This window comes from Salvelinus sp. IW2-2015, linkage group LG16, assembly GCF_002910315.2.
Source record: "Salvelinus sp. IW2-2015 linkage group LG16, ASM291031v2, whole genome shotgun sequence".
NCBI classification, from domain to species: Eukaryota; Metazoa; Chordata; class Actinopteri; order Salmoniformes; family Salmonidae; genus Salvelinus; species Salvelinus sp. IW2-2015.
Window position 1 is genome coordinate 14,876,876 of NC_036856.1, and position 18,063 is coordinate 14,894,938.

General features: G+C 41.7%; 1 protein-coding gene and 1 pseudogene across 1 annotated transcript in view; one reads left to right on the forward strand and one right to left on the reverse strand.

Annotated features, from left to right (window-relative positions):
- Positions 1–17,672, forward strand: part of onecut3a (one cut homeobox 3a) — a 25,766-nt gene extending 8,094 nt beyond the window's left edge. The window contains exon 2 of the mRNA XM_070447542.1: positions 17,295–17,672. Within this exon, the coding sequence (XP_070303643.1) occupies positions 17,295–17,587 (293 nt within the window). The 3' untranslated portion in view covers positions 17,588–17,672. The remainder of the gene's footprint in view (positions 1–17,294) is intronic.
- Positions 1,963–2,990, reverse strand: LOC111975585 (hepatocyte nuclear factor 6-like; annotated as a pseudogene).
- Positions 17,673–18,063: the final 391 nt, after the last annotated feature.

Genomic DNA, 18,063 nt, shown 5'->3' on the forward strand with positions numbered 1-18,063 from the left:
GGGGGGGGGGGCTTTAAAACCCCACTGCTCAATTAGGTTTAACAGCAATGGCACTTAAGAGACAATTGTAGAGTGTTTAAATCTTTATTTACCAGAACCCACTAAATGCGGAACAATTTACATGCCATTAAGTGCTTTTCAATAGGGCATTGACTGGAACTAAAATATGCCACTATATCTGCTTAATTGAACTGTCCACTGAAATAAGACAGAGAAGTACTGATTGGCGTTTTGAAGCGCGTGCATGTCCAAACCGAGTCATTTGCAGAAACATCAATGAAAGTGGCCCTCACTTCCAACTCGTTAATTAGCTCCTAAGCTTTATAGCTTGTACAAGAACACAATTTTCGGTTGCTTTTTTTTTGTTCTTGGAGCTTTCACCGCAGGGGCTTGGATAGCCCGGTGGTCATTGTTCCAAACTCTTACCTCTCACTGGCAAAAATAAATATTAACTGATGAATGAATAAATGGTTATAACTTGTGAATTCAGAGGTAAATTTGGAAATAATGGATAAATAGTTCAATCGTAGCTATATAAACATCCATCTCTCGAAATATATTTCTCAGTCTCAAAGTGGAGTGATTATAGCAACGATTGCCAATTAAATTGTACATTTCTGGTGCATTTCCAAACTTGAAACCAAGTATTGATTATGTTTGGGGTTCAACTAATCCAATAACATTATTGAAGTAAACGCCTTTAGCTTTTTTGCTTTGCCATCCTTAAGTAGGTTAGTGTAGGCCTTAATACTTTTTAGTTTTGTGCATTAGAGTTGCACAGACCTATGTAAAAACAACAACATTTTAGGCTGCTATACTAGGCTTATGTATTTTTAGAGCCAGTAACATGCTAACAAATGTACAACTTCGGCTGTAGTGTTATTGCTGATGTTTTGAGATTGGTATGTTGTAGATTTAAGGAAAGTCATCGTTCACGGTTCATTCTGACATTAGGCCTATTTTTATTTCACCTCCATTCAGTTCTTATTTTCAGTTCTTCTTTTACTTTTACTTATTCATAATCACAATATATCACTATGAAGTCTCTATTCCACCCATAAAGGACTTGAAGACTTTATAAATAAGTGTAAGCCGCAGAATGGTGAAAATCAAAGACAGGCGCATCTGTTTGTTGAGCTGTCTTTCAGATCCAAATCGATCATTTATCAGTGTTCTACTTTGAAAAGGGACGCGGGGACCCGAAGTATCGATTCGCAAGAGTCAGCTCCCGACTCGCTGCTAGGCCCTAGTATCTCAGACGCGCCTTGTTTGCGCCTCGCGGAGTAGACAGGGGAAGGGAAAGCCCACGAGAATTCCAGTTCCAGTTGATACATAATACGCTGACAAAACGATATTTAACATGAGGCTAATGGAACGACTCACACCCAGAAGAAGAGTGAATGTGTGCATGTTGAACTTCTGGTCAATAATCCCACCAGTGTAGGCCAACATGCGTTATTGTGGCCCAATGATACAGTTACAGAGAAGCACAATCAATTTGATGCAGGGCTTTCCCTGTTTGATTTCCTATTGTCTGTGGTCTAAACACCTTGTCGTGTGTGTGTGTGTTCCCCATTACGCGCGTGCTTAAATTGATACAAGTATACGTTTGGAAGCATACTAGTGAGTATTCAAAAACTTGAAACAAGTTAATTTCTATTTGTTTTCTTCAAGTTTAACCGCGAATTAGAATATCACCTGCAGAGTAGACTAAACAGCATAGCTACTGTTTACTCTTTCATACTTTATTATATTGAGCATGAAGCAGTCAATCCAATCTGGATTTATATATCTTTTCAAACAACCAATTCAACATGCTGGTTTAACAAAGTTTAAAGAATAATAGCCATGGTTAACTCCTCAAAGAATCCATGCTAACTTGTTACAGTGATATCTGTTTGAGTAGCGATTGATAGTCTCGCCACATTGACTTCTAAGATCCCTTCACATTTGGACGTCTCTTTACTCACCTGCTAGTCTGAGTGCCGACATTCTCTGGAACTCGGGTTCTTGCAGCCACTTCCACTCCTCCGGAAGGTTTCCCGGCCAGACTTGAGTTTACTCCAGGGTTAGGGTTCCTCAGCAGGTCAGACAGGGTTCCTTGGACCGACACAAGATCCGCTGGGCGAAGATGGCCTGGGGAATGCTGTAGCGCTTGAGTTCCGCCGTTATTCGCTGTGCCACCTCCTTGGTGTTTATTTCTTCCACCTGCCCCGGACCACTCCCTGCCCGCCCCGCCGTCTGCCTCTCCCGGTCAGAGAGCATGGATCCGTTAGCTGAGAGTGCGGATGGCTGTGATGGTGCATACCGTTCAGGGATGACATGATCCGGCCCCGTGGCCCCAAATCCCCGGGCCAGGTGTTCCTCGCTCGGGACAGCATCGCTGCGTGAGACTCGAAGCCTCCCGACGAGAGCATCTTGTCGTTGGAGGTGGGCTCCCGGACCATAGGGGCCAAGAGTCTGCTGCGAGTTGTGCAAAGACCCGAGGCCGTTGGAGAAGAGGGACAGTGGCTGCCCATGCCGGACATTCTTTAGGTAGTGCCCGTAGAGGTTGCTCATTGAGGCAAGGCTCCTGTCGTCCCGCATGAGCGTGAAGCTGCCGCTGACGTTACCGGCGGCGAGACGCTGATGGGCCGATGGTGGTGAGGGCGTGGGTGAGGATGATGGTGAAATTTATCCGAGACGGTGGCTATGGGAGGCAGGTGCTGCAGCGGTGTTAGCGTAGTGTAAGTGCTGCTCATGGTCATCCCCGGAGTCGCAGGACATAGTCATGGCGGGGTGCAAGGGACCGGACAATGCATGGTCTGTGCGATACTCCCCAGCTCCCTCTAATATTGAGGCCATACTGGACACCATGGCTGACCGTCCGTGCGACACCAAGTTCCGAATGCGACGGTGGTGCGTGGTGCGGGAGAGTTCATTAAGTCACCCGTTTGATGAGAATGAGATACGCCGTGCAGATTTCCAATGTTTTCCATTGTAAGTTCCATTTGTTGAATATCTTTATTTATCACCTTCTCCTCCCCTCTCTCACTCGTGCGCACTCTTTTGTTCCCTCGCTCTCCTCTCCCTCTGTCTCACACACTCCTTTCCAATAAAATGTTACGATTTCAAAGCCAAGCCACGCTGATTGTAGTAGCCTCTTCAGTCAATCCAGCATGATTTCAACGATCAGTTGCCCGCGACAGAGCTGTGCCACAAACCACTGATCACACTTCTGGTATGGGTGCCTGCTTGTTTGTAACCTATTCCATTCGCTGTAGCGCACCACTATATCGAAAGCAAAGGCTGTGTGCTTCCAGCGTGTATGTTGACGTGCCGGCGCAAATGTTAAGACGTGACTGTGCATGTGTGCGCGCACTGTTTTACAGTGTTAGCATTTAGTCCAGAGGTGGACTGACCATCTGGCATTTCGGGCAAATGCCAGATGGGCTGTTCCATTTTTAGCCCAGTGGCCCTATCTGACTTGGTTTTATGGGCAAAATAATCTTTATCTGGCTAATAGGGGGCCTCAAGGAAAAAATTGTCCGGTGTGGGTGTCTCGGGTGAGAAAATGGCTAGTGTGGCCACAACAGAAAAATGGACAGTTGCGTTAGAATCCCAGTCCGATTTCTGGTCCCAGTCGCCACTGATTCAGTCTGGGCTGTCTGACATCATTAGCCCTTTGTCCAGACAGAGGTTTGCTCATGTTGTAAACTAAACCTGGAATTCCTCAACAAGATTACATTAGACATTAAAGAGATAAGAGACAGACATGTATTTGAGCAAACTGCAAGCCCTCGCCAAGCAACATTTACCTTGAGCTATTTGGGAGTCCTGGATAAGAGACTTTGGTTTAGCCTGATAAAGCTGCCTAACTTGCACCAGGACAGTGATTTCTCAATGGTTAAATATTAATTGACATGCTTAACATCATGCTACTGCCATGAATAAATCTGTTCTTCTAAACAAATCTTGCACTTCATAAAATTGCAAGGTAGCCATACACCTTGGAGTTTTCAGTCAGGAGAGGACGCACACATGTTTATTTCACACGCATGATATATCCCCCACCCCACACACACACTATGATACAAACCTCTCAATGAATGGACTGAATGCACTGTACTAGAGCTATGGCACATAACTTCCCATACATGTGTATTTCTGCATGCATGTAGTCCTACAGTATACCTGTGTAAGTGTAGCATGCATGTAGTCCTACAGTATGCCTGTGTATGTGTAGCATGCATGCACGTTCGTATGCATTCATTTTAGAATTGATACGCCTATGCTCCATTTGTACCCCGATGGCTATTCTTCATACTTCATTAGTTTACAGGCTATAGGCCTAATAGGTATAGTGCAAGTATCATTATTTATTATCAAGTATCAATCAATATCATTCGTAGTAGTGATATTATCGTGATTGTTATGGTTATGATTATGGCTATGATTGTTTAATAGCCGCGCTCTTTGCGAGCGAGTGGTTATCCTCTGGCCCTGACGTGAGGTCTGTTGTCATGTGAGCTACCTTGTGCTGTCAGTTGCTCGCAGGCAAAATGACAAATGACTGTGGTATGTAAATGGTGGGAGCTACATTTTACTTATTGCATTTCAATTCGCCATTATCCACTGTGCGCATGTGGGTTGGGAGTGGGCGTTAGGATTCTAAAAGGGAGGGTGCGGATTCTCGGTCGGCCACATCAATCAATACATTCAAATTACTATTCCAAATTCATCATAGTCCCACAAATCAATGCCGCTTCCCTGCTTAGCTAATGTGAAAATGCCCGTGTCTGCACACTCACATAACAATATTCCCCAGAAAATTAAAAACAGAGCACGATGTAGTCAAATGAGGGGGGCTGCGTGCCCTTTATTCGCACACCATAAAACACATGGTTACAAATGTGTGCTGCGTTGTCCGCGAGTGGAGGGCAAGGTGAATCTCATTAAAGTGCAAACCTATAGTATGGCCTACAATTAAGTCCAACCTGTGCCTCGTTACGCATTACGTTGATCATGTATCAAGCTGATTGGCTTTTTAGGACAGCTAATTTACAAAAACAAGCTCACAAAGTGTATATGTTGAAATGTTGAACCAACGAAAACAAGGATGCATTATAGGTAAAAACAACAACTTGGATTGTGTCGAGAAAGACACGGCAAAGTGAGGTCTGAGAGACATTTAAAGATTGCATTTACGATCAAAACAATTCGTATTTGCATCTGCGTTGAATTCCACACTCCATCTCAATGTATTTAGTCGGGTCAATATTGTAGTGATCGATAACGATAGCCAGTGCATCTATCAATTATTCCGCCTCAGCACTCTCTCCCATTGGACTCTCCCAGAGCGGTGGGGGGGTGTCGGGGAGCTAAAGGGGATGGAGAGACTGGAAAAATCCCCCATTGCACACCTTTTTCTCTCTCTGTTGTAATCATGTTACATCTGTAGACTGGATGGCAAACTCACTCTCAAAACACCCTTTGGGGGTTGGGTTATACAATCAGCCTGGATCTGTGTAAACATGTATTCACCAACGCATTGTTCCAGACACACTCGGGAGCCAAGAGGAAGACAATAGAGACAACAAAAATTATTCGATCCTGCCAAACCACCGTCGTAAAATACGACGCAATGAAAAATTTCGCAAGAGCATCATTCTCATTTATCCAAAATGTAAAGGGGGAATATCAAAATTGTATCGTTAGTAAAAATTCGATTGGGAAATTGGGGATGAGATTATTCTCTGTTCTGTTCTGTTCTCTACCAAAATACAGGCAGACTATGGATAGGGAGAGAATAGCTCAATCAACTTCATCACAMGCTAGGCCTACATTCACATCAAGGGAGGTCAACCTCTGCTGTCCCCATACCTTTTCCTATTTCTGGATGGAGCAATATTTAAGATGGCTATGCTACTCATGAAAAGCTAATYTAAGTAAAAGGAGTATTTTATGAATCTATCATCTAGCAGTCATCTTCATGCATGCATCCTTCATATACTCGGAATAATGGCTGCCTGCCTCTAAACATTTGGGACATAATCCCAATGCCATCACTGTACCTAAGCATCGACCAACCCAGCCTGTTCCACACACCACTAGCATTTCTATCCACCTCCAAGTGTATTTGCTACAGAAATGTTCACCCCCACCGACAAAAAAACATTTTCATTRGGGATCACCGCTGTCCATGGTGCTGAAATCTCAGGCCTTTATGTACGGTACTGTTGGCCTATGTTTGTGGTAATGAATTTTGGCTTTGCTGTAGCCCTTTCCTGCAGTCAAGTGACCTAGTGAACCAATGGGTGACATTTTATTAATACTTGTCATAATTTCATAATTAATAAACTTTTTACGCTGAAAATCCGGTGTGTCTATGTCAAACGGTTTGTGTTTTATTTCAGTCTTCAGTGAAGTATTTAAAGTGTAATATTGGGATGCAAACTCAAAATTGAATACATTTCAACTATATATCTGACATGGTACAGGTGTCTTCCTTTTTTAAGCCCATAACCATGTGTGGGGTGTATTGTGTATAGAGCTGTGTAGTAATAAAGGGCTGTACAACAATGTATGGTTGAGGTAGGCTATGGAGATACAGTATGTTAATATCCCAGATGAGTCAAATTCTTTATTTTGACATGTTCATATAGCCTGCGTCTAGCATACTGTATGTCCTTCGCCCACCATCAACATGTCAAGATCAATAATATCACACAATGTCACAATCAGATCTGTCTCACCATCCTGTGTGAGCTATGTTAAGACACATAGTTCAGAGTCCATAGAATAAGCTCCATATTCTCAAATCTGGAAAACTCTTTTCTGGCAGATTCTTCTCAAGAATGCACCTTTTCCGGTACTTATAAAAGCAAAAGGTTTAACCAAAAGACACTCAGCAACATATTAATCCAAAGCTGTGATGCAAGAATGTTGTTTATGTTCTATCCCGGAAATCCGGTTAGCGGTTTTGATTGAATAGAGCCTTTAGGCGTGATTGATTTAGAATAATCGAAAGCAGGCTTTTTCATGAAGAGACGGGTTGATGCAGGCCTGCGAAATGATCGATGCGAACTTTAATAATTGATAGGCATGGGGAACAGAAGGGGAGAGAATCATGCCGCTGCGGTTTCACAGACGCATTTTGTTAAGCACAGCAATGTGTGCTGTAAATAGGTCTACTGGGATTCACGCGCGCACGCATGCACGCACACGCACACACTGAAATCATGTGGCTGTTGTGGACAATGGGGGCCATTTTCTCCGGGGCACTAATGAAAAGCTATTCACATTCTTAAAATCCATTCCAAATGTTTGTCAATGCAGCCAGATGACGAATTCTGATTTGTTTTTCTGCGTTTGAGGAGGCGAATTGAGTATAGTGATGGAGAACGTGCACTCACAGACACGGCTCCCCATTTTTCCAGTGTAGCCTATGTGCCTGCATGTGTGTATGTGATCGGGATACTGAGTGCGTCTGCGCCATACATTGTTAAGGCCGATCTGGCGAGCTCTGAATCTGTATCGATTTCCATTCCCGGGTCTCTCCCTTCCATCGCTGGAGCTACGCCATGCAGGCATAGGCCTACTCCCGCTACCCCTTCCCCCCTCCGCTCATGTGCAACACCATTTTCCCCATTAACAGCCCACCCTTCATAACGTACAACGGAATTACTATTAAACGCATGCTTTTATTGGCACTTGCATTTACACGACCAAATCCTAACTAGTATTCCGCTAATCATGGGCTATGTTATGTTGACGTTTCACTAAAATGGTGAAGCGGTATTCTATGGATAAGGGAATAGCCTAAAATGAGATTAGGCCTATGCCCAGACAGACCTACTCACCATTAGACAAAGTGATCAATAAATGATAAAGTAAATCTCTGAGACAGAAGACTGTTCCGTGCCTTACACAAGAAAATGTGGGCAGTCGCACCTGCCTGCGCCCTACTCACACTGTACAGTACTCTTGCTGCATATTAAGGGACCAATATCGTTCAGATTTTCATCCTGTATGCACATTCTCACACAGGCTACACACAGTACACACACAGCACGCACGCGCGCGCGCACACACACACACAGTCAGGCAGAGAGAGAATTCACACCGGGGCATGCAATTATAAATGCAGCACATATAGGTCTATCTAACCCGTTTGCCTCAATAGGCCTACAGTTTAGAATACCGTCTATTCTATTTTAGATGATCAATTCCTCCGCTTTTCCGTCGCCCCCTCGCCAAACCGGATCGATAGGAGAGAATGACCTTTAAATCAAATTGCTAGGAGACTGAACTGTGCGCACGAGGCTAGCATCTAAGGGTTAAATGGCGTTGCGTCACCGATTCCAAACATAAAACAGTAAGAGAAGCCATTTGCTGAATTACTGGATCATTGTTGTAGCCTGAAATCACAGCAACATTTCCCTGCCAGATAATATAAAAAGTATTCTGTTTGTAGGCCTATCATATGTTTTCTAGGGACACATTGAATAGTCTATCCAAAATCACTTTGGTACTGTAAACTATGACTCCAATTATCAACACGTGAATTGGCATATGGCTGAAACAAAGGCTGTTGGGTTTAATCGATTTCCCAAAATATTTTGGTGAAGTGGAATGAGTAGCTAACGAGACAACATTATAGCCAAGCTAACGAGACAAAATGTATAGCCTAAATTGGGTATTTGTAGTGTGAAAKATTTGTGACAACAATCAACCAAGCCAATGCGCGTGCATGTGATGATGGAATCTGAGCTCATGCAAGTCAACTGCATCCACTTCTATGGGTGCGTATACTGTCCAATACAGCACTTCCCGTGCGCCCTGCGTAACCGGGGCCTGGTGGTAAATCGCTGAGCAGTGGTGCTGAAATGCTCTCTCTCTCCTGTTAGCAGTAGACGCTTATCTGACGTCAGACAGGACATTGGTTATTAAAGGTCCGATAATGGCTTGTTTAATGCCCGATCTAAGGCGAATACTGCAACGTTCAAAGAACAAGGGAAAGACAATACCCACGCAATTCTTTGAAGGAGAGAAATTGCACACATCCCCATTTAAGCCTGAACGAATAGGTTAATAGTAGGGCAGCATTAGCCAATAGCCAACAAATTAGGCTGCACTGATAATTGAATGGCAACATGCAATGACAGCAGTCTCATGCATAGACCAATACTGAATTCATAGTGATTTAATAAACACAACCATGTTTGCATATTACAGGTTCGGTTGTAGACAATAGGCCTATACAAATTCTAAGGCAGTATCACGGATGATATAAATAATATGTTTTATGAGTATGCTTTTGTAAAATTGTGATTAAAACTGACTTCAGAAAAGGGTCACATTAGGCCCTTATTACCATAAAACGTGTTCGGGCACTGCATGCCAACAATCATCTGCAGACAGAATTGGCTTAATCGATTATTGTCGAAAGAGGATCATGCTTTTTAAGAGGACAGCAAAGAGATAAATAAGCAGTCGAGGGGCGTAATGTTGTGCATGKTTGTATCAAGATTATTTGCACAATAACACATGGTTGTGTCTACATTTTACAGTGGTATGAATAGTAAAACGAATAAAAAAATACGGAGATGTTACGCCTCCTTTTAATTTTTTTTTTACATCATACACATTTTTTTCCAACATTGAAACTTTTCATTTAACTCAGAGTTGAATGGTAGACAGGTAATTCCGAAGAGCATGCAGCTTGACTCATTGAAGACGGAAAACTGAAAGTTAGCACTTATTGTTATTATCCATAATTTCACAATAACAAATATTTAATCATATTACGGACATATTATTGAATACATAAATCATTAAAGAGGCTGAAAAATAAAAATATTCGAATGTCCAAACGGCCTAACCTGAGAGAGCCGAGCCTGCATGCGCTCAAATACACTGACTGTAACCTGGGTCGATCACCAGCAGATCGCAGAAAAAACCGCAGTCACACACACACAGTACCCACAGATGCAACCCGAAACTCCAGTTGGGCAAACCCACACAAATCAACAAAGGAACAAAACGACCGTGAAATCAATTGATGAAATAATCAATGCTATATTACATGCGAAATAAACAAACGGAGTGGAGTCCAATATAAAAATTTGAATTGATGTTTGAATATATATATTCAGTGAGGCTATCGTTTTGATTATTCAGGCCTATACTGAGCCGGAATCTTTAGACCCCTTTTCTACTATTGGCTACAAATGAAAAATGTTGTTGCTTATAGAAGCTATATATATACATAATTACATAAAATGCATATATCACATTCAATAATCCAATATCAAAATGAACACACTTAATATATGTGTGTGTGTGTACGTGTGCTTGTAGGTAAATAATTCCCATGCATGGCATTAATTGCGGTTTATTACTATTCGTTCAGGATTTTCACAAGGCACAATAATTACACCACGGTGTATATCTCAATCATATAATGCAGGCAAGCTCCTTTAGCTTATTTGTTTTGGGTCCAATGCAGATAATTATGTTACCTAAACTAGCCACACGAGTGTTGCCATTTTTGATACTTTCACGCCATCGTTTGCAGTGTTTTAGTTGTTAATGATACAGGTCTTGTCTCCAATTGCATTAACGCAACTCACACCCACATATTATGTGACTTCAAGCCCAACTTTTTTACCATGCTCCACTTTTGATCGATAGACTATAGTTATATAATTGATAAAATATTGSATTAATTTTAATTCAATTTACTCTGACTTGTTAATTCTAATAATAATWATTATTATCATTATTACAATTATTATTAMTAGTAGTAGTATTTATTGATACTACAATTCTGCTTTTATTGCATAGGCTACTATTTAGTCATATTTGCAGCCATTTGAGCTGCCTCTTTGGTTGAATAACATTTTCCATACAAGTTCTCATCTGCACTGTTTTTTCAGCTGACTGCAGAATTAAATCCATCAAAATTGACCTTTGAGATGATTAGCAGGCTGCTTCAGTGATAAAAATGTTCAGACCTTCCCATAAATCACTAAAAATAAGAAAAATACTCGAAGAGTGACGAAAAGTAAATCAACTTAAGGTTTAACTTAATAAAGAGAGGTAGGACTGGTACCCTAGGCCTAAGCAATATGTTTTATGGCGTTACAGAGCAAATTAAAGTTCTGAACATGCCAGGAACAGTAGGCCTATATGAGTACGGAGGAACAAARACCACTGTGACGTTTGAACAAGCATTTCGCTACACTCACAWTAACATCTGCTAACCATGTGTATGTGACAAACACAATTTGATTTGAACAAGATTCCCTTACAATGTTGATAGGCGGGCACGCAGTGTTAATGTTGGCCACACAACTCACTAATAAACGATATGCATGGTTTCCTGTGGTAAATCATCCATACTGCCAATGAAATAACCCTGACTGTTTTGTCTTCATTTTATTTGAAAACGTAAAACAACATTCCTCAACATAGTCTCTGGGCCAGGGTATTGGAGTTTGTCATTGTCTATTGGAGTTTTTCATTGTCTATTTGATGTTGTGGCCTGTAGGCCTATATATATCACTTGATGGTGTATTTTTGTTAACCAACCCATCTATACAGATTTGTTGCTATAAAACAACTTAAGAATAGGATAGGCTATGCAAAAAAATTGCATAAGTACGATCACACAAGAACAGACTGCCCACCTTCACAATATCAACATAATATAACTGCAATTAAATAATCGAAAACGATGAGGTGATGCTGTAATAATCCCTATTGCAATAAACAAAATAACAGCCCATATTAATGATTTGAAAAGCATATTGCATGTCCACCTCTTACATTGACCCAATGACTTGTTACAAGCCAGTTATTCATAGTAAGTAATTATGAACAACAGGTTGAGTCCATGGTTGACATAGTGACTGTTTCTCGCCTGCAGTAGCCCGGCCTCAGCGGGAGAGAGTCGCACCGCACCCAATTTCAGATCAGCCCCATTCAAGCCATCGATCCCAGGCAGAACGGTTGGCTGCACGGTGCGGTTAGTTATCGATTCCCCCACCATACCCCACCCCCTCTGCTCTCCCACTTCAAATCCGACAGAGCACACACCTCTAGCCTGGCTGCTGAGACAGCTTTCACACGCTCACATATTTATTTATTTCAGAAATGTGTTTATTTATTTATATAGGCCTACCTGTTTGTTTATTTTTTTTCAAGTCATCTGTAAGCATGAAGTGTCTTTTACTAAAATTGGGGATTTGTAACTCAGGTATAACCTAAAAATAATAACAATGAGATCAAATGTGTTATGATTATATACATCAAATAAGTTCACAATTAATTTACAACGAATCCCATAATATCAAATGATTTATAAACTGACAATGTCGTCCAAATTTGAGATACATTGTTGTTATTTAGGATTTAGATAAGAAACTCACAGACATGACAGTCCTCTTGATGTAAACATTATATTATTATTATTATGTAGTCTTAAGTATAGATCAAGCTAATCTCACCGAAGTTAGTCAATGTACTAACATGATCCCACTCTTGCAAACATGTTGCACTAGTACTTGTATTGCTGTTTCACATGAACTGTATTTCTCTAACAAGAAGAATCAGTCGGTTATTGCCTTTCTTAATTCAGGGAAACACCAACATGACAGAGTGCATAATATAAAGTAATGAGGTGTCACTCAATTCTAAATGTTTAATAATAAAACAAAAGTAGAGTTTACATCACTATTGCAATCTATAGATGGGCACTCCTACTTTTCCCCTGCAGTCTGACTGCTATGTTTACTGAGAAATGCCACCATATTTCATTGTGCAACTTTCACTGACTTTTGTTGCCAATTATGATACGCTTTATCAATCAATTTAAGCATGACGTCTACAACATTTGCCAAGTCACTAATTCAGTCATATTTGACTTCAGTTAAACATTACTGGTAATAATCTGAACGTTTCCATCGATAATCTGAACACTTGAGCACTGTTTTCAAAGGAATTCTGCAACTGTGAATGGCACAGTTGTTATCACAAGTAATGAGGTACGTACATATTGTATTATTTTGATATTGTATTATATCAGGTTCTGGGCCTGCGTACTTCATAATATTTATCTTAAGGTGATTAAGGAAGTGCTCACTTGGCTTCTATTTAAGAGCAAATATTAAAGCAAACAAAAAAAACATTTGATTGGTGAATGTTGCACACAAAGAAATCTCTTTGTCTGATGATCTCATATATAATGGTAGCCTAATGACTGGTAAAATATGAACTATCAATAACATCATATTTTTAAAAAAATTWAAAAGTCAAATGAAAACGTACGCTACCACTGAATTTATCCTGAACTGCAGTTAGAACCATTCATCTTCCATCAAGTGATTTGAGCCGGGTGACTTTCAAAGTGTTATTAAAGTTGTGGGGGAATGCCTTGCAGCAGAGCAGTGTGCAAGGTAAACAAACACATTGTATCAAGTTATCAGTATATTAGCATCAACTCTGCCTCATTACATTAAGGAGTATTGAGTTGGAAGTACTTTGCATTGGGAAACCTTGGCACTGCCCTGCGGTCTGAATGGAATAAATACTGTACAAACTAGCCTTTAAAGTGCAGCCCAGTCGATACACATACTATCAATCTTTGTGCAACACAACATAAGTGAAAAACAAAAACCATTTCTTTATAATAGTGCACGTCCCATCTTACAGCACTATTCAAGGTCTGGAGAAAAGGTGCATCCGATTCTGTGGCATCTAGAATCCTGCAGGGGAAAATAATAGAGTTTTAGATAACACATTGATACATGCCAACTGGCAGTGCATATAAGGCAGAGATAAGTGCCTCGGGTTCTTTTCTGTAAGGGCAATGGAAGCAGGACTTGAAGGTGGCTTTATAGTGTGTATGATGTTGATCCGCAGCCAGTAAAAATGTTTATTGGTAGATTAATTACATCAGTAGTCTAGTGCTAGAGTAGACCATACACCCTATACACTTTAACCAGAAGTCCTAAACGGACATCTGTTTTACATTTAGGACTGTTGACATTAAATATTTAGCCATCGCTAATAGACATTATTAGCCATATTGTAGGACTAGATGACCATAGCGCTACCGGGCTGGATATTCTTTCTGCATGGACAATAACCAAAACTCATTACAAAATGTCGTTCATTCCATAGATCCAATGTGATTTCAATGTCTAAAGATTAGGCTACTTCTATCTTCTGACTCGAACTTTATTTTACACCTAGTAGGTTTCTGTTTTCTCATACAAACAGAAAGGCAGCACAAAATTAGCAACATGGCCTTTGGATGGCCTTTGGGTAACCCAGGAACTGTAAAGCGAAGTCCTTGGAATAACATGCTTCGTAGGCAAGTGCAATTACATAGCGYTTTATGAGAACCATTGTTTCTACAAAATTTTAGCAAATAAAACCTACAATTAACCAACTCGAGAGACGCTTGCTCCATGGCGCGTCACGACACGATTAGTATCTGTAGATTATTTAGCATCCGTTTCCTTTCCCTGCATATTTTGTGTCCCTGCCCCGCCTCTTCCCATTCTCCTTCCGATGCATATTTAATTGGACGAACTGATTTTCACACATTAATTATTCACAAATCTACCAACCGATATTGAACACCCAGGGCCTTTCCCGTAACCTCTGTAATGCTAGCAGTAATAACTTCCAGAGAAAGAGGAAAGTTAGTCTATTTTTTTTMGTTTTTACACAACTTTCAACTTTATATTGACTCACATTTAGACTTTACATTGTGGTTCAATACAAATGAGTTCAAGTCAGGATCCTCCCGTCCATTGTGAGATTGTTTGGAGTGACCATGACAAAAGCCGACACCCATAGGCTATATTATGGTAAACCCTATACCGACCCAAATGTATCGATTGGTAATTATGATGATTAATTGAGTAGGCTAGGCCTATACTCTGATGGCTATTCTGATTACCATCGCTAAAATGTGTTAAATGGCATCTTACAGAAATGTGAGAACTTAGGCTCGTATTCTGCACAATATGTCAATACTAATAAGAGGAGTAGGTACATATAGCTTCAATCTTATATGAACACATTTCAGAGCACATTTTGTTTCTGCCAAAGCATGAGGCACAGTATTGTATCTTAATACAATACTGGTTGGAATGCGTTGCTTTTATAGCAACTTCCCCCTAACCTTATACACATGCCAAACGTAGGCTATTAGCGATTATCCAAACAATTCTCAAGTTTAGGACGGAAAAATATTGAATAAACAAAAAATATATAATTGTATATATTTAGCCTATGTATTTATTCATTTTACTACGATGATTCCACTGCAGCCACAGCTAAGTAACGAACGGGTAGAATAATTGCCAGGGTGTGAGGCCGGAAAGAGTAGACCAACTTGAAAGCCAAAAATAAAAGCCAAATACATTTCTATTATGAGTCCAATGTGGGTAGTTCTTTGTGCATGAGTTTATGTCTGTCTCTGTGCCTACTGTAGCTCTAAAAGCTGCAGTGATCGATTTTCTTCTTCTCTACGGCGCGCTTGGTTCAGTAATCAGGGCCCCCTTCCTCATCGATCGATRGCTATTGATTACTAAATCCAGCGCCTGTAGCAAGGCAGCCCAGTATGGGGCCCCATACGGCCAGGGCACAGCGCTAGTGACACCTTCTGACTGACTAAGAGACGATAAAACAACGGGGCCAAAAGTCTCCCACAGAGCTCTGTGTACAACTCGAACATAATGAGATGAAGGGGCTGGATGGAGAGAGGGATAAGAGTGGATAGCTGTGTTAATAATTATACACTACACACATCAATAGCCTGTTGAATCTAATGTCATCTGTTGCTCAAGCTAACTACAATGATGATACATCCAGACTATATGAAACTATCATCATCACCACCATACATCACCACCACAACCAAATCAGCAGCACTAACTGATGATCTATACATTTATGTCAATAGGATAGGCTAAACACTGTACAAGTGTGTCTATAGTGCAGACCCAGTGTATAGTGTATGTGGGTACAGTAGGAGAGGCCTGTAGTGTTGATGTGAAATATGAATATGATGGATGTGCTGGTGTGGAGGTTAGACGGCTGTAGTAAACAGATTTGACATGCAATGGCTGATCAATGGGCTCTGGACCACTGTAATTAGACACACAGCGCCAAAGCCTGGCTCCAGCCACTTCAGCACAATCACACACACACAGGCGCACACACATCAGAGAAAGTGAAGAATAAAGGAATAAAGGAATATTGGAGTGAAAAAAAGGTAGAAAAGAGGGTAATTATGGCAACAGCAGGGGAAATAACCCACTGCCTTGAATCCTCAGGGACGAAGCGCACCTCCTCCTCATCTATACCTGTCTCATCATGTTTTCACGGTTCATTTCACCTTTATACATAGTTCATACTTAGTTCACTGTACATTACATATTCTGTACATTTTTATTTAGTGCCTCTAAGTATTACTAGATGTTTTCTCTTCAAATTGCTCCTCATAGAAGTCAGTACACACTCAACACTCCATTTTGTGTTGGAGGCAGTTATAAATACCACCTCAGAGCTCAATGGATAGGGCTCCAGTGGCTCTCTGTTTGATGTAGCAGACGGCAGACCTGCTGGAGGGGATTCTGACCCCAGTCCCTGTAGAGAACCCCCCAATTCCTACAGCAATGTGGGTCAATATATCCCTCTCTACCACTCCCTCTCTCATACACACATGCACACACACTAAGCTCTCTTTCTCCCTTCTCTCACTCTCTGTCTCTCACTCACGCGGATGCGTGCGTGTGCACACACACGCGCACATACACACACGTACACACAGGCACACAAACACACACAAACGCTCACTTTTGTGTAACAGTCACTCAGTCTCCCATTGCGACCCAAACTGCATTAATATTGAATCAAACAGCAGTGTCTCCACCAGGCAGCCAGAGCAGCTCACCGCAGGCTAGCTCCCTGTCTGCACTCTGCAGGATGGAAGGAATATTCCCACTGGGCACCAGGGATGGATTAGCTTTAAATCAAGTTTAATACATGGCAATATACGCAAGCTCAATATATTTTGCTGCTGTATAAACCCGTTTTTACATCTTTAAGTACTGGCTAATGACTCATTTCCCACATCTTCCCTTAATTCTCCCTCTGCATCTCTCACCTTTTTACTATCACTGAAGTAGTCATAATCATATAGTATTGCAGTACTATAACTGTAACACTGCATTTATGCTATGTTGTTCTCTCCCCCTTTGTCTCCCCAACCCCACCCATATCACCCCTCACAGCCTGCAAGCGCAAGGAGCAGGAGCATCACAAAGACCGCAACATGGTGCCCAAAAAGCAGCGGCTGGTCTTCACGGACCTGCAGCGCCGCACACTCATCGCCATCTTCAAGGAGAACAAGCGCCCGTCCAAGGAGATGCAGATCACCATCTCCCAGCAGCTGGGCCTGGAGCTCAACACRGTCAGCAACTTCTTCATGAATGCCCGGCGCCGCTGCGTGGACCGCTGGCACGACGAGCACAGCATCAGCCCCGGCCAGCCGGGCACCTCGGCCACCACTTTCTCCAAGGCCTGAGATGTCCGGGGGGAGCCACGGGGTGGCATGGGGATGGGGAGGTGGTACCTCCTGTATCCCACTTCGTTCCTAATAACCATGTTGATGCCTCCTCATTCGTGTCATGCAACCACGTCTTGGTCAGTCGTAACTGTAACCACCACGATCCTGAACATCTCACCACTGGACTGTTATGAAGCAAGTGAAACGTAAAGGTAACATGTAGTCAGGTCCACACAAGGACAGTCATCTGTTTTTCAATTGAATCAGCTTTCTGTTGATGGTGTCAGTCCATTTACACTACAGACACCATGATATGTTGCTTTGTTTAAACGATCTCAACATCAAGCCTCGGCCAGCCTCCCTATCCAGGTAGTTGCTACTGAATCCCTCCCAGCACTCCCCTTTGTGTCTGCTACTCTGAGTCTCTCCTCACATCTCTCATCTCTCCACAAAGCAAAAAGGACAGAAGAACGGCAATAAACATGACAGCACAC